Source organism: Polistes dominula, unplaced genomic scaffold (genome assembly GCF_049000335.1).
Source record: "Polistes dominula isolate Pdom_NZ unplaced genomic scaffold, Pdom_raw_medaka contig_16, whole genome shotgun sequence".
Lineage (NCBI taxonomy): Eukaryota > Metazoa > Arthropoda > Insecta > Hymenoptera > Vespidae > Polistes > Polistes dominula.
Genome location: NW_028301040.1, coordinates 2,454,106 through 2,479,489, shown reverse-complemented (window position 1 = coordinate 2,479,489; position 25,384 = coordinate 2,454,106). Strand labels below are relative to the sequence as shown.

At 33.0% G+C, this 25,384-nt stretch overlaps 1 protein-coding gene across 2 annotated transcripts in view; it reads left to right on the top strand.

The window, feature by feature from the left end:
- barc (RRM1_TatSF1_like and RRM2_TatSF1_like domain-containing protein barc) overlaps positions 1-23,241 on the top strand; it is a 48,040-nt gene extending 24,799 nt beyond the window's left edge. Inside the window, exons 4-7 of one of the 2 annotated variants that reach the window (XM_015318063.2) lie at positions 13,402-13,568; positions 18,407-18,593; positions 21,318-21,454; positions 21,881-23,241. In XM_015318063.2, coding sequence (XP_015173549.1) covers positions 13,402-13,568; positions 18,407-18,593; positions 21,318-21,454; positions 21,881-22,004 — 615 coding nt within the window. In that variant the 3' untranslated portion in view covers positions 22,005-23,241. Of the gene's footprint in view, positions 1-13,401; positions 13,569-18,406; positions 18,594-18,809; positions 20,662-21,317; positions 21,455-21,880 lie in introns of those variants that run through there. The other variant, XM_089174875.1, reaches the window with a different exon arrangement.
- Positions 23,242-25,384: the final 2,143 nt, after the last annotated feature.

Genomic DNA, 25,384 nt, shown 5'->3' with positions numbered 1-25,384 from the left:
AGCACTCGAACTAACTTGATATGAGATGTTTCACTGGGCTGACGCACGTGACCTAGCATGATGTAGTAATAAAGCACTTGATTCGAACAGCTCAGCTGTAACAGATATTGGATAAACCATTATTATTATCCTATATCTTTCGATCATAGGATAATAAATACATACGTATATTATTTTGATATTTTGCACTAATCATCGAAAAATGAAAAAAAAAAAAAAATCATTTCCTTCTTCGTATTTAGATTCATAATTGATTGAATTTGTATTAATTACTTTTTTGTTTTGTTTACATTTGCATCGATTTCAAAGGTAATTTCTTAATTACAAATCGAAGTATATTTTTTAAAGACGTAATATATTATTGTCTGTGATAATGTAACGTTCGCGTTGTTTTAAAATATAATTCGACGTAATTCCATGGAAAACGTATAATTTCGCAGGAGTTAAAGAGGCGTGGTTTAAATATATGTTTTCTAACTAACATGAGAATTTTTTTTACTATTCTCTCGACACGTCGATTTTCTTTAAAAGTTCAAGGAAGATTTTCTATGTTAAAAAGTATTATTACGGCTTACGAATATAAATGATGAAATATCACGAATGTAAATGGAAGGAAAATATACATTTCATACATACACATACGAAGTATTATGAATTTTTGACGTGTGTCGATGTGTCTCGTTATTTTGATTTTTAATAATTTGTCTGGTTGGATTTTTTTTTTTTTTTTTTTTTAGTTTGTTAATCGGAGACAAGTTTTTCGCACAGTCGAAATTGCACGAGGGGTTAAAAGCTTTTACGTGATAAGCTTTAACTTTATTATTATCGTTCGTTTTAAACTTTCTTTGTATAAATTAACGCGTATGTGGGATTAATTTTAATATTACGAGAGATTATGTTTGATATTTATTTATTTTAAAATATTGTAGGAGAAAATGATTTTAATTAATAATTAATTTAATTATTAATTAATTATTAATTATATTAATATGTTATAATATATATATTAATTCTATTAATAATTAGTTATTAATTTATTTTAAGTTTTAATTTACTTTAATTATTTTAATAAATTAAATTATTTTAATTTTACATTAATATATATATATAAAATACTTTAATTAATAATTTTTAAATGAATAATATTACACTAAAATATTTATTTAAATTAAATAGTCGCATAAAAAAATAATGTGTCTCTTTTGTTATTTTTATATTAATTATTGAGTTCAATCTTTCGCAGCTATCAAAATTAATGACAAGTTTTTATAAAACGATGCAGAATTACAGTGACATAAAAAGGAATAGCAATCGTTCGAAATAAAATAAACAGAAACAACCTACTTGTCGTATTCGACAGCATCTACAATGCATTCTCATTCGAAGGACGGACAACGATCTTATCGGACGCATTCATTCCGTACGATTACGTTGGGCCTGTGTCTGTTTTCTCGTAGATCATTCACCAGACGACTACGATGATGACGATGGTTATCACATTTCGCTGATTCATCGACGAGCTCGAAATTTTTATACAGCGTAAATTAGTGACTGGTGTCACGACTTTTTTTTTTTTTTTTAGATTGTAAAACGAGATAGGTGATTGTAATAAGAATATTATTTTTTATTTTTGTTCTCTTCGATGTTAAAACATTTTGACGATTTTTATAATTTTTTTCTTCTCTCTTCTAATTTTATTTGTTTTTTTTTTTTTTTTTTTTTAAACTTTAACACGTAGAATTACATCAAAGTTTCCCGTAATTTTCCATTAAACCGAGAGAGCAAATCACACACGCGGGTCTCTCGAACTTTCCCTCGTTCGAGCAATTAGCTGGTTAAAACGTCAGCCTTTTCACTTTTCGATCGAGTTTTAGGTTTCGAGGAGGAGGAGTAGTAGGAGGAGGAAGTGGAGAGGATCATGATTTCGAAAGTATATTGTCAATATTTGTCGAAGATTTTTTTTTTTTAAAAAGCTTTACTATCGTGCTCTCGTTGTGTTATCCGTTCCAATTGATTTGCACGATTTAAACGTAGCCTTGAGGGTTAACACAACAAGTATATATACGTATATTTATTCATAGGGGGTGTCAAAGGCACACAAACTATTGTTAATTGAAGAAAAGTAGGAGTTGTGGGTGGTTATGTTTTAGTAGGTCGTATTGTATTATATATTATTGTATCCAAATATGAGAAATTTCTCGATAGGTTGTGTGAAATTAGTTGATGGTTGCCAGCAAGCGAGAGACCAGGTTTCGAACGCAACATGTGCAAATATTTTCTCTCTCTCTCTCTCTCTCACTCTCTTTCATAAGAACGTGTACGAATTGCTTGCGGCTCGTGTTGTCGAGCACTTAGCGGCATATATTTAACATAGTTTTGTTGATTTTATTTTGTTACTCTCTTTAACCCCGCGAGTACACACACGAGCACCTGCAGCGATCCTGTAATTGCATAGAAGGTCGATTGGATTCACAATGAATGTGATTAATAATAACGATTATGGTTACCTGGAATTATCAGTCTCGTTAATCTTTACTTTATTATATTATTTTTTCTTTTTTTTTTTTTTTAACTTATTTTTGTATATTTTTTAGGATTAAACATTTTGTTTTCTTTTTTGCTTGTTTGAAAAATTTCTCCGTTTTTTTTTTTTTTTTTCTAGATCGTAGGAATACGTGTACGGTGAAAATACGTGTTGTTCGATTTGCAATAACGAATTGTTAGTCAAGCCACGAGAGAGTAACGCGCGAATTGGTATTTTTACGCAAAAAGAAAAAAGAACGCGAAAGATTCGATCTCGGACACGTGTAGTGTTTAGCGAGGTACGAAATATTCGAGAAAATACGTGTGTTTGAAAATTTCGCATTAATCGTACGATTTAGTTTAATGAACCGTTTCTCGATAAGAATGTCGTTTGAACGTTCGATGAAATTCATCGCGGTGTTTTTTTTTTAAAAGAAAGAAAGACTAAAAAACTGGTAGCCATGGACTTCGAGTTTTATTTTTATTTTTACGAGGTCGTTCTAATGGTCGACAAGAAAATATTCTACGCGATTGTAATAATTACAAATCTCTTTGAATGACTCGCGTTAAAGAATAAAAAAAAAAAAAAGAAATAAAAAAAGAACTAATATTATAACTAATAATACAAAATGAAATTTTAATTGATTCATTTACATAATAATAGTTACTTTATTTGTTCAAAAAAAAAAAAAAAAAGAAAGAAAAAGAATTAATCATAGGGTTAATATTTATTTAACACGTGTTTCTTGTTTTTTTTTTTTCTTTTCTTCCTCTATCTACAGTAATTCAAACAACGTAACCAATTATAAATTTACAAAAGACACAAGCTTAACGTTTAGTTGTATAAATATTTGTCTTGTCGTTATAGTACAACTTCTACTTCGAAAGTTTTCAACAGAAAATTCAAGTGACAATTTTTATTTCATAGTATATTTCTATTTTTCTCACATCCTTTCTATTTATTCAAAATTTGATCGGTTTGGTAAATACATTGGTGGTGGTTTCATACCGTGAAGTCGAATGACTCACCTTGTTACATTTCGTTGCGTTCGACCCGTGCTTAATGCATGTTAGCTCAGAGATTTGGGCAGGCGCCAAGAGTTGATAATGATGATGGGCATTCGCTAACTATAATTGTCACGAGTGAAGTAAGGATAGGCAATGAGAAGGGGAGGAGATGTCACTATTCATTTCATACCGTTAACTCAAAACGGACAAGATTACGCGAATCAACTCGAGTTAACGATGATCAATGATGTCTCTCTCTCTCTCTCTTTCTCTCTCTCTCTCTCTTATGTATTGTCCAATAATTATGATTGGAATTAATTGACATACTTTGTCATCCGAATGAAATGAATGACGGTTGAACAAATTTTTTCTAATAAAAAATAACCTTCAAAATTTGTCACCATTAAAATAAAACAAATAACTCGTTGTCATCGTAAAGAGTAAAATGAACGTTTCCTTTTTTACGAAAACAAATATACTGTCATTGAACTTGAGTAATCCTGATCGACCAACCTTGGATAGTGAAGCAGGTAGTGAAGTAACGTTCAAACCTTTTTGCAAACTCCTTCCGTAACTAACGTATTAGGAAAACGCGTAATAGCATATATGGCGAGTTGTCCGTCGTCCAGTAGTACTCGAGTCAGCTTGAAGAATGTAGGATTCCTTTTTCAACTGTTATCAGACTAACCTCTAATATAAAGTCTCGCGTAACTGCTGAGAATGGTTAGAATAAATGTACTTGTGTTCGAAGAAACACATAATGCGTAAATACGTAAAGTATTTGTCTTATTCATGTCATCAAATTTATAATTACAATAGGTGTATATTAAAAATTGAATGAATTGAAATTTTTTTTTCCAAAGTATTTGGCAATCTTGATTGAATGATCAAGTAATTATTCTATCTATGTTTCTTTTTAACTTCGTTCAAATTCATTATGGTATATATAAAGCGCACTGGGATATTGAGGTTTAATGAATGAGACCTGTCAGTGAGTAACGAGAACTGTAGCTTACATTTTCTGGATAGAATTTTAATAAGAGTCTTTTGTGTATAACCAAGAAGAGAGAAAGAAGAGAGGAATATCAGAGTAGGAGAAGTAAAGTCGCTTTTAGCAATAGAGAGAGAGAGAGAGAGAGAGAGAGGGTCTTTCCTTTGGCCAAACATTCGACGACGTCATCATCGATGACTGCGGTATTCGCGAAGGTCAGTAAACTTTGTGGTAATAATTTACGTTCTAGCGACGAAATTCAAAGTCATCGCTAGTGTGCGCGTGAAAGACGGTAAACTTTGGTTAGATGTGTTTACCTAGCGGGAAATATGCAAACGTTTGAAAGGATCTCGCTACTAAGGTCTTATCGTTACCCCCAAGTAGTTCCAATTTAATATGAATTGTTAACACTGTTTCAAATGATGCTTTTAAATTTATAAATAGATTGAAACTCTCCTATTGTGTATCTAACGTGAGAATTGATTCATTTGTGAAATTAAGTTTAAATCGTTAATGTTGAAAAACGGGGTTAAAAGATTGCTTTGCTACAAATTGAAAAGTTTCTTAATTACTAAGTAAATGATTAATAAGATTTGATACTGTTTTAATAGATTAATAAGATCAAATATTACGTTAGTTGGAAACGTCATTATTGTGGTTCATTTGAAGTGAGCAAATGAATGATGGCATTGGACAGGGGGTGGAGTAGTGGATGAACACAGGTGGATTTAATTCTGATTATAGCATTATAGGACGATCATGGTACTCCACATTACACCACTCGGTGTGTATGTTTGTTGGACAAGGGTGGTTCGGTTTAATGTGTTCTAGGCGTAGCTTGGTAATTGCTGAGAGATTTCTCGAACGGCTGCCGGCGAATGACCACCGGGAGGATTCCCTGGGTGGTCCAACTTGTATTGCGGGATCTACTAGTCAAGCCAACTGAAAATACTGAAAACGAGACGACGATGCACTACGAATCGAGTTAGGAAAGTAGTTTGACGTTGACATATAGTTACGTCTTAATCAGTGAACTGGTTCTCTTCCACCTTCCTCGTAACATTCGATTTCCTCTCTTTCTCTTTCTCTCCTTCAATTAGGATTATTTCCAGATATTTCTTATTTCCTATTGCTTTCTATCTTTTTGTATTTAAAAAAAAAAAAATAATAATAAAATAGAAGAAAAACAAGGGAAAACGTATGTTTGTGAAAGCAATATCGCCTTTATAAATTGGTTCGTATCAAAAGTTTTTATTGCTAGTTGCGTTTGAAGAAATCACGACGAGATATTTCGATGTTTATAATAATAAAATAGAAATAACGAATTGGTCAAGCATCGGTACAACATCTGCTTCGTTCGATCGTTAACCTATAAATGTTGTTTCGTTGGTCGGTCATCGTTTAAACTGGAAAATTTCTCAATAAATCCGGAAATATCGTCTCGATTTATAGAATCCCGTTGCTACCATTTCATTCTACCAGATTGCGATCAATGATTTTCTTTTTTTTTTTTCTTTTATTTTTTTTTCGTCGTCGTCGTTGTTGTTGTTGTTCAATTTATTAATTGAATCAATTTTCGTACGATAACTAAATATCATCTGTGATACGGTTATCAAAATAGTCTGATTAATTTCGAGGGAAATATCGCAACGATGATGTTCTTCCACCCCAAACTCTCGGACGAATAATTTGTACGATTGGATTTCCAAATAGATTTGCCAATGAGCAGGTAGAAAGAGAAATGGAAGGGAGATAGATATGACCGGGGAGTGGGAGAAATGTCACATATTTCTCGGTATAAAGCTGGATTACGTTGACAAACCGATATTGCAGGGTATATATATATAGTGGGCCACACAGTGATTTGTAATTGAGAGATAGAAAGCCAGTGCAGGGCTTTTACCCTGACTTACTAAAATCATATTATCATTACAACCAATTAAGAGCAGTGTTAATTAATGTTTGCTTCATGCTGGGTTATATGATTCATTTTTTTTTTTTTTTTTTTTTTTTAAGTGACAGAACTCATTGTCTCAAGTTATTTTTACTTTCGATAGAAATAGTTTCGATGATATTACTTAGAATCATTTAAATGTATAATATAAAATAATTTGATATAAAACAAAGGAATTTTCTGTCCTCACTATATCCGTAGGAAAACTGATCTTCTTTAATTATGCCAATTAAAATTATTCTCTTGCATAGTTATTAGCAAGAGAAAGAAAGCAAACGCGTGTACAAAACGCGCTTGATCTCGTAATACCATTTAAAGGCATGACGTTTTTAGGTTAACTAGTTGGTACTCCGTAATTGATCGTCTGCACATCATTTGGGTAAATAATGGTAGGAATATTTTTATAATCGAGATGAAGGGTTCTTTGTAAGGAGAGTAGAATAATAATCTGCAGATTAATATACATATATATCGATAATACAATATATCTAGAACTACCTATTGTCTAACTTTCTTAAACACATACACACATACACACATACATATCCATACAAGTGCCTACGCATTCAAGTAGTTTGGTAGTCGAATTTCATCGGTCTGGTATCACATAAAGTTTATCTTTACGTGTTAGAAACTCTCTCTACTAACATTGTTTAGTAAATTCTTGTTTATAACAGAATTGAAAAAAAAAAATGGATAAAATAACGAGCTAGATTAAATATAATAATAAGAACAATTTCAAGAAACGTTAGTTTCATTTTTCATATTATTAATCGAGTTCATTTAAAGTGTATCTTATTTTCTTTAATCGTCCCAGTATTATTTTAAACTCTGCGGATGGAAGTAATTTCACTGTCAACCCCGGCGCACAAGCATAGAATCATAAAATTATTTATGATGCTATTTATCAGTTGTTACAGAAGCTACCTACCTACCTACCTCTACCTACCACAACACATATATAATACCGACGAAGAAATTCACGCGTAATGTTATTATAGTATCACGTATTAAAGAATATTACGTCATTTTTTATTTCCATTTGCTATATATATATATGTATAATAATTACAACAAATAAAAATCTTTGATAAGAACTAACAATAAGTTCAATTTAACATATTAATTTCTGTAATGATGAATAAATAGTCAGTCATTGATTATATATATATATATACATAAAAACATTATTATCTTGATCATGATAATTAAATTTAATCGTTTCTTATTCAATTAGTTAAGATTTATTTTTAGAACCGAAAGAAATACTTTAAAGGTAGATTATGCGATCTAAGAATATAAATGAATTCACGCTGAATGATTTCATTGAATTAATCGGTAAGATAAAAGAAAAAGAAAACAAAGAAAAAACAACATAACAAACAAAATAAATAAATAAACAAACGAACAAACAAACAATCAACGTTAAATTTTAATCGTCTTTTTCATACTAAACCCTATCATCGCGAATAGGATAAAGAAGAAGAAGAAGAAGAAGAAGAAGAAGCAGAAGAAAGGTTGATAGAATAGGTCTTTGGCCCTTTTCTTTTTTGTCCTTAAGGATTATTTTCTAAGAACGTAGGATTATTCCAAGAGACAGAAAATAATAGCATCGGAGATAAACGTGGGCGCGCGTTTAACGGCGGATGTGTCAGTCCCATGAAAGATTCGAGAAAATAAAATGTAGAAGGATATAGGAGAGAGAAGAAACCCTTTATGTATCGTTTAAAAATGATGAAAAACGAAAGAAAATAAAAGGGAGTAAACAAAATGGCAAATCACCTCTGCACCCATCGAAAAGGGAAACGAGGAGTAGACGACTGATGATAGAGTGGGGCAAGTAACAGAGGGGAGGGGTGGGAGAGGAAGTTTGTGGCAAAAGGAATGACCTCGAGACTCTCTTTAGTCTCGCGTGGGTTCATTCAGACGAGAGAAGGAGAGAGAGAGAGAAAGAGATAGATAGAAAGAGAAACGTTCGAACTTTTATCCGTCAGACACGCTTACCGATATATATCTCTTGGTAAGTACCGACACGCGTGGGTGTAAGAGTTTAAAACCGGTGGGTGGGTGGGATTCGAAACGGATTTAATTCGACATTCTTCGACGACTTCTGACAATTCTAAGAAAATAACAGGAAATGAAAAATAGAAAGAACAAATATCATTTTAGTTTTGTAATAGTTGACGTGTCATAATCGTTATTATTATTAAAAAAAAAAAAAAAAAAAAAAATTCAAATTGTACAATATACATAAGAGAAAATATGTCGTCACGTTATCATCGAGAATATATCATCGTTCGATCGTTTGAACTTTTAAAACTTGTTGACTTTTCAAGTTATTTCGCAAAGCTAAACTTGTATCCTTGCGTTAATTGTTTTTATTATCTCTCTCCTTTTTTTTTTATCGCATAAATTAAAAGAGATTTAATAGATCCGTTATATATATATATATATATAAACGATACAAGGAATGAACAACTTTTCCATTTCGCGGATCATTATATTATATATATCTCTCTCTCTTTCTCTTTACCTCACTCTGCAGGGGTGTTTCTACGAATCCAACGTACGTTATTGAATATGCAATCGTATAAATTAAATAACTAACGGATAACTTACTGTTTTATTTTTCAAACTGATACATATTCCATTTGGTTACCTAATTGTGCGGCTCGTGTATCTAATCATTGTTCGCAGACTGACTGACTACTACTATACTATTCACTCTCCACATACTGAGATACAGAGAGAGAAAGAGAGAGAGAGAGAGATAGATTATGCTCGATCAATTACTAATTGACTGATTGAATCGGTCGGTAACGATTGAGAGGAATGAATGTGAGCACATTCTTTCGTAATGAACTAAAATTGTATATAATTAAATATAATATCATTTAGTTTAAATCTTGTTTCAAATATTCTTTCTTTTTTCTTTTGATACAAAGTATCTAGATACGACGAATAGTTAACGATTTTGTTATATAAAAAAAAAAAAAAAAAATATTGAAAGTAAAAGAGAACTTTTAGTTTAACAAACGGAAATATTTTTAAAAAGGAGACTATAAGTCAGAAATAATAGGGGTAACTTTTAGATATTGTTTGCAAATGTTTCATTCTTTATAATTATTTCTCTTCCACGATTTTCTCAACGTTTTGACGTATAGCTTGTACTTAGTGGGGGTGGGGTGGGGTGGGAGAGGAGGGGAAAGGAAAAAAAGTGTTTTGTAGGTCATCGCTACAAGGGACTTGTCTCTTTATGGTATTACGTCATCATTCACATACACGCATACTTTACCACTAACGCACTTGGTTGCTTGGGTTGGGAAGATGTAGTACGTACGTGCCGAGGCATATTCTCTGTATCCCTCGTTTACATATTATTACGCTTGGTACACGCGCATCTGAATGAAGAATCGCATTATACAGAGAGAAATTTGAAAGCATCTGAAAAATCTGGAAAATAAAAAGAAGAAGAAGAAGAAAAAAAAAAGAAGCCACGTCGTAGTTGGTTTGTTCATTCGTTCGTTCATTCTCGTTGGTTGGTTTGTTCGCGTTCGTTTATTTTTCTCAATCTAAGTTTTTTTTATTTTTTTTTTACTATTATATCTATATATATATAAGCTTGACTATACTTTCGTAAATTTCGCATAATTTTACAGTGGATAGCATTCGAATATAAAATGGGAAAGAAAACAAAAAAGTAAAATAAAAAAAAAAAAGAAAGAGAGAGGAAACAACAACAAAATTCGGTTCTTTCTTTCTCACATTTTATCGAAGTTTATATATTCCAGCGAATAATTTAAAATTCCCCCCTTCCATTTCCACCCCCCTCCCACTATTCGGCTAACTCGTTGGTAGACCACCACACGGAATATTCATTAGATTCAAATAGTTTTGGATTTCTTCTTCCTTAACGTTTGCTTTTTCTAAGGTGTTCGTTAAAACGAACGTCACGTTTTAAAGCACAAAGAATAAGACAGACGACGGACTATTGCATTTTCGTTTGCCTTTTAATTCATTGCTGGCTTCTTATTTTTCTTCTTTTTCTTTTTTTCTTATTTTCTTTTTATTTTTTATTTATTTCTCCCTCTGCTACTATCTCAAAGTAATACAAAATGAACTTGAAGATGTAGAAAAGGATACGCTTATACTGGCAGCAAGACTTCAGGCTAAACACCAAACAACGTTCATCCGTTTTATGAGAAAAAGAGAGACAACGATAGAGAGAAAGTCAGAGAGAAAGTAAGAGAGAGAGAGAGAGAGAGAGAGAAATACGAAATATGAGATAAGAAAGATGGAAAGAGAAAGAAATAGGTAGGGTGGCTTAAACGTCTCGTTACTTCGAGTTCCCATTCTCTTTGATTATTCTCTTTTCTTTTCTCACCCGTTTTACAGTTTCTCAAAGCTCGCTTAAGAATTCCTTCATTCGTCTATATCTCTTAACAGCACTTCTCTGGGAAAAGGAAAAAAAAAAGGTAAAAAAAGGGATGCTGCGTTCTTCTCTTTCACTCGCGTTTTTTCTTTCCAATCTTTTACCCCCTTTTCGAATTTAACCTTTGAGTAGTACGAACGTACAATTACGTCATATTTTAGCCAGGTTTGCGGTACCTAGATAGGTAGGAGGTAACTATGTATGCGTACTTATATATTATATATATATGTGCATGCATCGTTCTTAGTTTTCTGACATTTTGAAAGTTAGTTTTGCCGTTATTTGAAACTTTGTCTTCAAAGAGTTAAAGTCATTGCGTCGTACGTTCTCCCATTGTAAACGTTAGAGTGATACATTAAACAAGTAACAAAAGTAACAAAGGACAAACAAGTAAGTTAAAATAATGAAAGATCCCTTGTGTTCAGGGTAACATCAATTTTACAGATTATTATTATTTTTATTTTATTCGATTCGAGTTTTAATTGATTTTTTTTTTTTTTTTATTTAAATACATCGTATCAATTGGAAATATTGCGTTCGTTACTTTTTTAATAAATCATTTGATGATTCTTTCTTTTTAATTTTGTTTCTCTTACGAAGCAAGTCCTTGTTTTTATCGTAGCAATGAAATAGCAATATTGCAAATTAAAAAGAAGAAGAAAAAAAAGAAATCAAAGCGTATGAATTGACATGGATTAATATACTCTCGTCAAATACAGTTTAACAGGTTTAATACTTGTTGCCGGTATCTTTGTTTATCAGTCGGCTACTTGTAACCAATCATCGTTCTCATTTGAAGATATAGAGACTTCATTTTATTTTTTATTGTTGTACTCTTGGAAGAAAGAAAAGTTACTTTTCCAAAGATGGAATTGGTATCGATCGTTGCTAAGATACTAAGAACCTATTCGTAATATTCTATCGATGAATCGATCGATAGATCGATTGATTCCTGTATCGTAAAAGCTCATAAGACTTTGTTGTTCGTATTTGATCGTAATGTATTCAAGAAAGATCATGATGTATTTGAACGGTGTATCGGCTTGCGCTTGATCATTCTTAACGTAATACTATGAACATGACGTCATTTTTAGAAACGATTCTCAACGACACACACACACGCACACATACACATACACATACACGCGATTATGTGTGCTATAATTTTGAAAATAAGTCTGACGAAAGGTTTAGTTGGTCGTAGTTTAACTATTTTCGGATCTTACATGAAACTATATATTCGTTTACATTACGATAGGTTTGGTGTCCAAAGAATTAAATAATATGTGACAGCTGCATGAAATCTACCACAGTTGCCAATAATTTGACATTTTTATCGAAACGGATTTTATTCATTTCCAGAAAAATATAATATAATAAAGCAGATATTTTGGGTATATACCGAGCTTTTGAAATTATTATTATATTTTCATAATTAATCGTTAATATCGTAAAAGAGTAGAAGATTACGAGTCTTATAATTTGTTAAAAATAAATTTCGTCTTTCTTTTTTTTTCATTTTTTTTTTTTCATATCAGTCATAAATTTAATTACTGCGGAAATAATTATATTTAATTTATACAACCTATTTCGACGAAAGGTATTAAAAAAAAAAAAAAAAAAAAAAAAAATCATTTAAACTAGTGTAACGTACTTTCCACCGATTTTATATATGTATACGTGATAAAAATATAAATCTTTGTATTAGTAATACTTTGAAATATTTTGTCTTCTTTCTTTTTTTTCGAAAGCGTACGAATAATTATGCAGAATAGTTTGCATCTTTTAATTATTGGATTTCTCAAGAAAATGTTGAATTCATTGAAAATAGGATGTCATGGATTATGGAGATAGTTTCTTCTCGCGTATATCTACTTTAATGAAACGGACGGACGTTTCATTAAAGAAATAAAATAAAGAGATAAAAAAGAAAAAGAAAAGAAAAGAGAAAGAGAAAGAGAAAGAGGAGAGTCGATCGTACCGTAAGTATCTGCAATGAATTTATCGGGGATATTTCTATGTGCGATGTCCATTCACAATGAGAATGGACGGTGGCCATTATTCCAGCACAATAAATAGGGACTCCAGGCTGTTGCACGAGCCCCGGGCATTTTTTTTTATAACGTATGATAATAATTATTGGCATTCGTGCATGGAAAAACTATGTATATAACGTATAGGTCCCAGATATCGAACGTCACGTTCGATTTTTTTAAATTGCCCGATGACCGTTCACGGACGAATTAATTAACGTTGCCGTTGGCAGGTTGTTTCCGAACGACGTGATTTGTATTTGATATTAATCGATGCTACTGGAATTGCCGGAAATGCAAACAAGTATCATTATTGATACTATTCAGATAATAGAATGAATGAATATTATATATGTATATTATTCATATTATTATTATTATTTGCAATGAATTGAACGTTGTTTGTTTGTTCATATAAATTATTATTTCATTAAACAATACGAACGTTTTATGTTCCTAGGTGGAATCAGTCGAATTAGCATTGAAAATTCTCGACGGATGGAAGATAAGAGGGAAAACGTTGTCGGTGCAAAGGGCCAAATTTCAAATGAAGGGTGAATACGATCCGGGATTAAAACCAAAACGAAAAAAGAAAGATAAAGATCGACAAAAGAAGATCCATGAGAGGTTTGTTAGATATCACTTGTTTATTAGTTAGTTAGTAGTTGGTTAATTGGTTTGATTAGTTGCTTGTTTGTTTGACTTTGTTATACAACAGTTTTGTCAATATAATTTCAATTGACGTTGAAATGCACAATTTTTTTAATAAGATGAATACAAAGAGAGATAGATAGTTGATGAAAATCGATCAAGAAGAAGAGAGCTCTCATCTCAATAACCTATTTTAAAAAAGAAAGATGATCATCCATTCTCAGGGGGTGGAGAAGGAGGAGCAGGAGAAGAGTAGTGGGGAAGAAAAATTCTAAGATCTTTTCAATACGCGAGCAAGTACCCGTTCCCTTTTTCCTTTTTTCCTTTTTAACGATAAGAAAAAGATCGAAAGACTCGAACGAGCTTCGATCTTCCATTAAAATACTTTCTTTTTTTTCTCTCTCTCTCCTTTCTTCTCTATCCTTATCTGACATCTTTTTTTCTCCCCTTTACGATTTCCTTTCATCCGTAAGAGTTGTGTTCATTTATTTTCTCTTTCTCTCTTTCTCTTTCTCTTTCTTCCTGTACACACGTAGTAGGATGGATGCTGCATGAACCGTCACATTTACACGTATTTTCTCTGTTCTTTATTTTTCTCGAGCAATCTTGCGAGTTGGACCACAGCATCGGCATCGCATCGTATCGCATCACCGGTGTAAACGTTCTCGTTTTCTATCCTCTCGAGGGAATCGAGAGATAGGTTTCATTCCCCTTTTTCGTTCATTTTCTTTCCAATTCTTTTTTTTTTCGTACGACTATAAATGTGTTAGTGTATATGATAGTTACGTATACTCTACATATATTTGACGTTTACAAGTATCTATGCGAATGAAGAAGAAGAAGAAGGGACACACACACACACATACACATACATATATATAGATATGATAGGGAAGAAGTAGAGGAGGACAGAATGGTGGATGGATGGATTGAACGTATTGCGCACGTGCACCGGATACCATCAAGCCTCTTTGGACCACGTTCATGCTAGCCACCAGACTGCTTGGCGTTGGCGGTTCCGGTAAAAGCACACCAGCTGTTCACGTCTATTACCCTTCTGCTGCTGCTGTTCTGTTGCAGAAGTAACAGTAGCGATTGAGGATGCAACGTGCATGCAACGACGCGTATCGAGAAACTTGAAGATATACTTTTTTCTTTTTTTATTTCTTATTCTCTTACTTCTCTTCATCGACAATCTCCGATATCAAATTTTTTCTCATACGAGAGAAGAAAAAGATCTTACCATTTTCTTTATCGTTATTTTCTTCCCCCTTTCTTTCCCTTTGTCCCCATTTTCGTAGAAGAAAATACGTAATTGTATCATTTTATTTCTAATACTTAGGAAACAATTCTCAATTCAATTATGGGAAAAATGTTATAAAACTTGCGTTTGATATCTTTTTTTTTCTTTTTTAATTTTTTTTTTTTTAGAGAGAAGAAATAATATTTTGTTCGTAATATTATTTTATTTTTATTACGGAAAATCGTGAACGTGACTGTACGCAATTAAGTACTCACTTTATTTACTTTCGCGCGATCGACTTAAAACAGTTGACTTCTGTCCACGTAGTATGCGCCATCATACATACTTTGCGTTAACAGTTAGCAGCGAAGAAATAAATAATAAGTGGATGAAAACGGGTGTGTGCGTGTGTTGTTAAATTGTAGATCACCGGAATAGGTCATCTTTATTCGCGTTACTCATACGGATACAATGTAATTTTATTTGATGTTTTATTATTTCACAGGTCTAGGACGTATCTCTCTTGTATTATTCTTCACACTTTTTCCCACGAGAAAGATAAGTGGAAATTGTTGAACAGATCGAACGCACACCAATCGTTAACATTTATTTATTTTTTTTTTTTTTTAATTTTTTTTTTCATTTCCAATTGGATATAAATGAGAAGTTAGAAAAATACACCCGTTAATGTTACAATATATAGAATTAACTTCAATGGTGTGTATCTGATTTCAACGGACAATCGAGGTAGAACTTTAATTCTTGCTAGTTGTGATATAACATTGAAGGTGTTTCTTCAACAACAACAACACACACACACAGGGTGTAATCACGGGTTGGTCAGGTCTGAGATTGGTCTGATGTCTTCGTTCGCAAGAACGATTATTATTTGCCTCACCACCTCACCCTCCCCCTTTCCCCCCCCCCTCCTACCATAAGGGCAAAGCAATGTCGAAGGTTCGATGGCCTTAACTTGGTGAAAACCAGTTATTTGCGACGCAAACACCACTCTTTCGTTTCTTCAGTTTAACCGGAAGTTCGAGAAGTAACGGTCTTTCGACACTTGCAAATCTCTTATCATCTGCCTTCTTATTGAACGTTATTTTCATTGTTTTTTTTTCATCTACGTTTAGGTGATCGTGATCGAGAAATCCTTTCTCTTAAAGTTCTCACGCCGTCTAACGTTTCATTTTCATGAACGTTCTGTCTTCTTATGTTACTTTCGGCTTAACGAATAATTATTGAAGTTTATAAGGTGATAAGATTCATCGGATGAAATAATAAAACACAAGTTTTTTTAGGGTTTTTAGAAATGAATGTTGTTTAAATGATAATTAAGTTTGTACTTCTATTAATTTGTTAATTATAATACGTCGAAGTAGACGAATCCGAAATGATCTCGCATTCCTAGACAAAATAATAATTATTAATTAAATGATAGTACATATTTGATAAATGATATATGATAATAAACTTTCTAATTTTCTGAATCATCTTAATTGACATTTATAAAGCTTATGCAAAAATATTCGACAGGCTATGAGTTAATTTTGTGTTAGTTTATAGATGAGAAATAATACTATGATTATCATTTTCCCAAGACGATGTTCGTCAAGATGAAGACGAAGATGACGACGACAACGACAACGACAAAAGTTAGCTTCTATATTCATAGTGAACTAAAAGAGCAATCTCTGAATATTAATATCCGTCCTATAATTCTTCACTTTAATGAAACACGACGATTGAAAGGGGTAAAGGTGGTTGGATTCGCTATTGCAATGTGTTCGACGAGAGCTATTAATTGATTTTCTACTTCAACGATTCGCGTTTCTACTACTATTTGACTTTTTCTCTCGACGATATATTGATATCGGTGTAATCAAATGAAACAAAGAAAACAAAAAATGGTATTTATTGAAACCGCGACTTTTTCCGAAGTATCAATGAATATTATGTGAAAATAATAAAAAAAAAAGGATATTTTAAGGAACGTGATATATAGTTTTATAGGTACGTGCTGCAGCTGTATTTTCTCGACGTTTTAGTTTTATTTACGGTCTCCTAGGAAATAGACGTTTAAACATCTTGCTCGCAGCAACACGGGAAAGAAGAAGATGTGCCACACACGATGCTATGAATTGTTGCGTCTCATTAGTCAGAAACATGGGAGTTCTAGCATGCGATATATATCTTACGCAATATGTAGGAATGTTCGGATTTGTCATATTTTTTATTTATATATATTTTGTTTTTTGTTTTGTTTATGAATATAATCAATCCTGAAGAAAAATCACACAATTTCGATTCTTATCTTGTTCGTAATAAATTCCAATTATATAACATTTTTCTCTTCAATTCGTTCGTGTTAGAATTTCTTAACCAACTTCTATGTTAGACAGATTTTCTTATGAGATAACGTATAACGTTTATATCTCAACGCTATTATTACGTAAGCAAATAATATAATAATCATTCATATTATTATAATTATTATTCTTCTAGCGTGTGTGACGTTAGATATAAAACATTTGGCGTATATATTCAAGGTCTTTTAAGGATCGTACTTTCCTTTTCTTCTCTATCTTTCGATAAACTTTATGCTTTATTAAACTCTACGAGAGCGTAAAATCATCCTATTTCTCGGTAATCATTTATTCACGCCTTTAAACGAGAGTCTCGTCCTCTTCTAACATACTCCGAACACATTTTCATCGTTATCTCTGTGACTATTCTCTTGGCAAAAACTCTATGAGAAAAGCAGCTTGTATTATACTTAGTAATTCCAAAGAAAAACATAGAATTGTACTTACTAGCGTTACACTATACACTTATATATATATATATATATATATATATTGTAAATTAGAATAAGGATATATAATCAAAAATTCGTCGCGTTGAATTTTGATTACATTTCGAAATATTTGAATAACAAAGCTCTATTGTTTGAAAAATAAAGAAGAACATTTCATTGAAGCAATTTATTTTATAACACGCGAGGTTTTCAAAATAATTTCCTCTCTTACGTTGGTTGCCCATTCGCAAGGATTTTAGTTTCCGAGACTAAGGTAGAATCTAAGTGTAGCGATCATAAATTTTCGTAGGTTGATTTATGCGCATGGATCTACGCTGGTCTCTCATACATATATATATATATATATATACACACACACATACACACAATCTCTCCCTCTCTCTTCCTTCCAGTTTAATGTTTCCGAATATACTGGCTTCGATCTTGTACGCAAGGCATTGTACAAGACCTCCCTTGTGAAACGTGTTCCTTGTATAGTGTACGTGTGCATTAAGTTGTATGCGTTTATCACGTATGTGCATGCAGCTTAGTGCTTCTCCTCGCAGTTGTAATGCAAAGATACGGCGTTCACGAATTATGTTGTTCCCTAGAGCAGCAGCAACACACTGTGGTGTTTGGAAAGCTTCGTGTTCGTTATTAGCATACACCTATAGTGATCCGTATATGTGGGTCAACTTAGTACGAGATATCGAATCCCTGTAATTAGCATATTAATTATAATTGTTTATAAGTGTGCGTGTATCTGCTTTACAGATTATTCGATTGGAGGCCGGATCGTTTACCTGGGGAACCATTGAAATGCGAGAGGGTTGTAATTATTAAAAATCTTTTCTCACCTGAGGATTTCGACAAGGAGGTTGCATTGCTTTTGGAATATCAACAGGACATTAGACAGGAATGTCTGAAATGTGGAGACGTTAAGAAAGTCACTATATATGACGTGAGTAAACTCATGGGAAATTTGTTTTCTATTCTGATTGGTTAGATCGAATAAAATTTAAGAACGAACAAGTTAGAACAAAAAATGATTAAAGGAGTATGATATAACGTCGTGGTTAATAACATTAATTGTACGTTTACGGTAAGTTTTTTTTTTCTTTATTAATGAAGAACGATAAATTATGCATTAAGTTTAATATTGTGTTTTATGAGTTAGACGCCATTACGCAAACGGCGGCGTCGACGGCGTCATGGGATCCTCGCGGGAAGGCTTCTTGCTGCTGGCGTGACATTTCTAACATATTATTATTTTGTTATTCGCGATTAAAAAAAAAAAACACACACACACACACACAAAAAAGCCCCCTCAAAAAACAAAAAGGATTCATTATTTATACTCTGATGCAATTGCAACAAGGGGCAAAAAATAAAAAAAAAAAAAACCGTTCATAAAGCAACCAATTTTAATTGGAAACAAAACGAACATTGAAAGGAAGGTTCCTATTTTAGTATGAAAGTATACACGACCCAGATTTTAGAGAATGCTTCGTTGCCAGAACTACTACTACTATTACTACTACTACTACTACTACTACTATTACTATTACTATTACTACTACTGCTATTGCTACTGTTACTATTATTCGAAAGAGAAGAAGTAACTTAGAATAGAACGGCGAATGAATCGTTTAGAAACGATCAAACTTTCGTCGGTTCGGTTAAGGGTGTGTTTTCTTCTTCGTTGCGTTAAAGCGGAAACTACAAAAAGAGGATAATAGAAAATTCTCCTTGCGAAGGATACAAATAAACGAATCTTTATGTTAGAGTGAAAGAGAAGAGGAGGAGGAGGAGGTGGTGGTAATGGTGGCGGAGAGATGGAATGGTTAAAGGGGAGGAGGTGGGCGGGGGGGAGGGGTTAGGGAAAGGACATAACCCCATAAATTCGCCGCGGGACACTCCCTAGTCGTCGAGTCTCAACCGTGAATCTATTCAATGTCAAAGTAAATTCCTTCCTCTCTCTTCTTCTTCTTCTTGTTCTTCTTCTTCTTCTTCTTTGCTCGTCCTACTTGTCTTTTCCCTTTCCCCTTGTTGTTGTCGTTTCTCGTACGTGAGGTCGGCGCGAAAAATAGCGCCGACATCAAAAGGGACAACGAAGACGACAACGACGACGACAACGACAACGACAACGACGACGAGGACGCCCTTTTAGAACTTTTCGGCCTTTCCCCAGCCAATTTACTATCGTAGTGAACAGCAAACCAACTACGCTGAACCAGTTTTTGTTTTCTCCAAATTCGTTATGCGTATATGTGTATATATATATATGTGTGTGTGTGTGTGTGTATTGGGGTTAGCCGCACACGCGTTTCTAAATTATTTTTCATGGTTATATAAATAATCGACATATTCATATATTCCTAGCTAACCCTTTTACATCTTCTTGCCCTTCTCTCCCCCCTCCCCCCTCCTCCTCCCCCTCCCCAACTCTCCCCCGCTTTAACTATTAACTTTTATTTATCATTCTTCTCTCGTGTTTCATTAAAACTATATATATATATACGTATATTACGGTTAGGTATTATATTTCTTGACCTAATCGTAAAGTCCTTTGACCATTCTGAGAAGAGAGAGTACAGTTATGAATAAATGAAGAGAAGTACATATATAGATACATATACATACATACATAGAAGTCCGAGAAGAAGTACTATTACTACGTGCTGTTTGATGGAACAAAACAACACACGACACAAACGATGATCGGTTTCTGAGTCCCCGTCGTAGTACACCACACGTTCCGAAACGCGACAAAGGAACAAAGAGGCTCGTGTCGAGAGCGTGTTTCCTAGCAGTAAAATTAATGCTCGAAACCGAAGGGTCCATAAATTGCGGTTCAAGGCGAAGCGAAAAAATATCACCAAGGGCCGACGGCGACAAGGAGGCGGGTTTTTTAACTCACGGTTAGATGAGTGCGACATTTTCTCGAACCGCGTCTCGTGGCTCAACTTACTTCTAGTACAAATGACGTTAAAAAAAAAAAAAAAATAAAAAGTTAAAAAAAAAAAAAATAGGTGAAGAAAGGACTTCATTCGATTGTACGAAAAAAATTGGATTTTCTCGATTTTTTTTTTTTTTTTTATTGAATCGTCGTTTAATTTATTTTGAGTAAATATTTAGGTAAAACTTCTTCTCTTTCGCGGACTTTAGCAATTGACATAAACAGGTTCTTTTTTTTAATTTGAAATAGTTTCGTTGAATATAGACTTGATAAAATCATCGAAATTATTTAGAAATATCATTTGTTCTCTTTGAGATAGAGAAAAGTAGTAGAAAAAGTTAAAAATTATCCTTGGTTTTCAATCTTTGAACTATTATAAATTTAAATTGCAATATATCACGTTAGTGACAATTTTCTAATAACAAAAGTTAGGATATTAATTGTGTAATTGATGTTCGCTCTATTATAACTTTAGTTTTCAATTAAACTATTTCGTTTATTAAGTGAATAGAATGTTTTCTTCTCTTTTTCTATTTTATTTTTTTTTTTTTAGAAAAGTATTTCAAATATTCATCTCACATTCTTCTCGCGCGCTTCCCTTTAGACGCATAACTCAAAGATAATTTTTTTTTTTTATGTTAAAATATTAATTGTAAAATGTATATTCAATACTAATCGATAGAAGTATTTTGCAATTAATTAAAAATTATTGATGTGTATTTGCAGCGGCATCCTGAAGGCGTTGCTCAGGTAACCTTTCGTGAGCCTGCTGAGGCTCAAGCTTGCGTTCAGTTGTTAAATGGACGTTGGTTTAGTCAAAGAAAAATATCTGCCGAAATTTGGGATGGAAAAACAAAATACAAGTAAGTTTATCGAATGTCAATTTCTTTCTTATCGACTGCAGGTATATTTATTAATGATAATTGGAAACGTAGATTTTTACCTTATCTATTGGAGATAGTATATATATCTTAACAATCTACCTTATCAACAATCGGCAAGTTATCTACTGAGCTAAAAAACTTTAAATAATTACATTTTATTTTTAAATTAAATTACTAACAAATTTTAAAGATTTAAAAAGTGCATTTTAAAACGCATACAATTACAGGAACAAGTATCGTTTGTTTTTAACTATTTTGTAATTTTCCATGACGATATTTCCAATGCTTTATTCTCATTTAGACGCAAGTCACGCAAATATCCCGAAGCAATAATATGTTTTTTGTTTTTTTTTCTCTTTGTAAATCGTTCGAATTATATTTGCAAATTCTACGATCTGATCTCAGAATTAACGAAACGGATGCTGAGATCGAGGCGCGATTAGACAAATGGGACAAGTTTTTGGAGCGAGAAGATGAAAAGAAAGAGAAGAACGAGGCGGCTGCGAAGGTGGAAGCTAAGTTGGAGTAAAGGACGATGATGATGAAGAAGAAGAAGGTGGAGGGGAAATATTGAGGAAGACAAAGAAATCGGAGCAAACCTTTCAGATTATAGAGAAGCGGTGTATAAACAATATAGGAATGTTAAATAAAATTGCAACGATTTTGTTCTGTTAATGATTTTTTAGACAAGGATTGGAATCGTCGACGAGAAAGATACTGGGGAAATAAATTTGATTTTTATTTTTCTTTACTTTTTTTTATTGGTCTGAAAATCCGTACGATATATTACAATAAGTATTTCTTATACGTTTCAAATTGCTTATTGTAATTTTAATCATTTTACCATATCCACCAAGTCGTCGTGCTATATTATTACTCTGAGTAAACCCATTTAACTCGTTAAGCAAATTGTTAGCGATTGCGAATTAAAAGAAACGAAAAAAAAAAAAAAAAAACAAGAAGAAGAAAAAACGATAAATAAAAATTTGTCGAGTCATATTATTTCTTAAATCTTCCATCGTTGCTGTATCAATAGCCGACGCAATTGCAAGTACAAAATATATTATCATTGCAAATCGAGTATAATGTTCGATTTATATACGATAATATAAATATTAAATAGAGAGCAGCCTGTCTTATATTTAGTATTTAACAAAGTAAGTAAAGCCATTCCTTTACGGAAATACCAACGATATTTCTTTATCGTAGTAAACCTTTTTTGTTAGCGATTTATAAAGCATTTGTTAATACCGCGAGTGTAAAAGTGAACAATCCTTTTCTCTTCTCCCTCCCCTCCCCTCCCCTTCCCAACCCCTCTTCCTCGTCCAGTTCACTTTTGTCCCGCGCACTCCATAAAACGTCGAGGGATAATGTAAAGCGTTACATTACTGACGTTCTTCGGATTACGCGATGCAATTTGATCGAAACGCGTTTGGCGTGCTTCGGCATACGAGAAGAGATCATACGGAACAAGCCGAAGTGACTGACCTAGGTTCGACTCGAGCGTTCGAGACGAGAAAGCGCATTCCCCTTTCTTTTTGGATTTTTTTTCAGTATTTTTTTTTTTTCTTTCGTATTTTCGGTTGGGTCATAGAAAAAAGTTGTAGGTTAATCGGCCAACAAATCCCCATAGACACAACACACACACACACACACATATTTATATATATATATATACATATAAATCTATTGCATTAATTTTATTACAATTGTAAGATAATTATTTATCTTTAGATAATGTTAATAATAAAAATCATCTAATATTATCGCTGCTATTTATATTTATTTACCATTACGAGATAATGATGTTAGAATTTCTATTGAATTAAAGTTTACATGATTGATTGTTAAATTAATCTGAGTTAACAAAATGATAAAACAATATGTGTTAGCAGTGAAGGTAACAGTAGTCGTGAAGGAGGATTTGGAAGAGAAGAAAAAACAGAACGAAAGAGAGAAAGAGAGAAAGGAGAGGAAGGTAGATCTCCTGGAATTCCCTAATTTGCTATTTTGGCATTCCTGGCGATCCTTATGTTGTGCCCCGTTCGTGGGACTTCTCTCCTAAGAGGCTGTTGCCGATCTGTCAAAAAACGCGATTCTTCGGTCGCCGCCACTGCCTTCTTCTTTTTCCCCCTTTCTTTTTTCTCTTTCTCAGTCAGAGCATTCGAATGTTGGAAGGACCTGTGTTTTCTCTCGTTTATGAGAAACAAGCAATTCTGGTTAGGAAGGTAAATTACTGCGGTAAGAGTGATTGTTAATCGATCGATTCATAGAATTTAATTACAAAGGAAAATGAAGAAGAGAATACTCGTTATATAATCATTTCTTATAACAAGTAATTAGACCTCCTGAGGCGTCTAATTGCGTGTTCGTTAATTTTAATGAGCTAATCGTGTAATTTGCGATATTTAAAATTGCTATAATTATGAAACATTTCTGAGGTATGTAAAAAAACTACGACATATTTATTATATATATTATATTGTATAAGATGATTATTTTTATATCATGCAGTATAAATATATATATATATATATATATATATATATATATAAAATAACATACAAATCGATTATACAATGAAAGCCACGAAGCATCATCGATAAATCAAGTTGCGAGTCTTTCTCTTTTGATATTCCAATCGTTTATTCGCCTACACTCATATGTATCGTAGCATGAAATGCGAGAATGAAAGCATATTTCGTGCGTCTAGTATCCCTACTAGATGATGATGGGGATGGGGGATGCGAATAAGGGAGAAAAAGAGAACGCTAAGGTCCACACCCTACTTGGCAATATCACTGACAAATTTAATGCTCGACTATTAGCAGCAGGAGTTTTAGGGGTGAGTTGCGCTTCCTCCATTGTTGAAGTGGCCACGTGCAGGATGACTGCGCCACCCCGCTCTGAAACGTTTGATCGGTGATCCGACGTTAGCATGAACGTATTGAGTAGAGCAAAGGTCGACTTGCATAAAAACTCTTTTACCCCGTTTCACGCTCCTCGACGGTTTATTGGATTTGTCCGACACTCCCTGATGATAAAGACCAGCTAGATTACACGTTGGATTAGCCACGGTCTTCTACAATTTGCCACGGTCAAGTGTTGTGTCACCGATACGACGACGATGATGGTACGTACAACGCAACATTTAGGATTATTCGTTTCAAGCAAACTGGACTAGATTATAAATTACGTAGGTTGACAATAGTAATAGAATATCTTTTGATTCGTTTATGAATAGAAAACATTGTTTGTTTCAATAATTATAACACTTTGAATTAATTTATGTTAATGCTGCACGACGATTTATATTTATGGAGAAAGTAAGAATATGAAAATATGTAATAATGTAATTAAATAATGAGTATACACTTACGAAGTAAGGGGGAATAATTATTACGGAATAGTAGTTTCGTGTAATGTATATAATTATACTTAATTTTATCTCGTTTAAAATGAAATAATTATTTAATAAAAATTCACTAAAATAAAGTTGACCGATGTAATTATATCATTTAATTTCCCAATTGTGATCAAACTTCAAACTTCAAAAAAAAAAAAAAATTACATCACGCGTATCGAAATACAATAGGGTGTAAGGTGCAACTTGTGGCTTGACCCATTTCTTCTTAAATGAATTGTCAGTCGAAGGTGTCGGGATACTTTTCGCTTGGCAGAAGATTCATAGTCACGTACCAATTTTCTCAACAGGAAAAACCTGATTTTCTAAGGAGTTTAAGAAAATTCCTAACCAGCTTGACTTCGTCGGAGTTTCCTACCCTCTTTTGCTCTCATCCTCTATCTCTTTTACCATGTTTCCTCCCTACCAAGGCAACCTTCACTACTTTCTCTCTCTCTCTCTCTCTCTCGCTCTCTCTTGGCGAAGCAAATTAAGCTTCCCGAAAC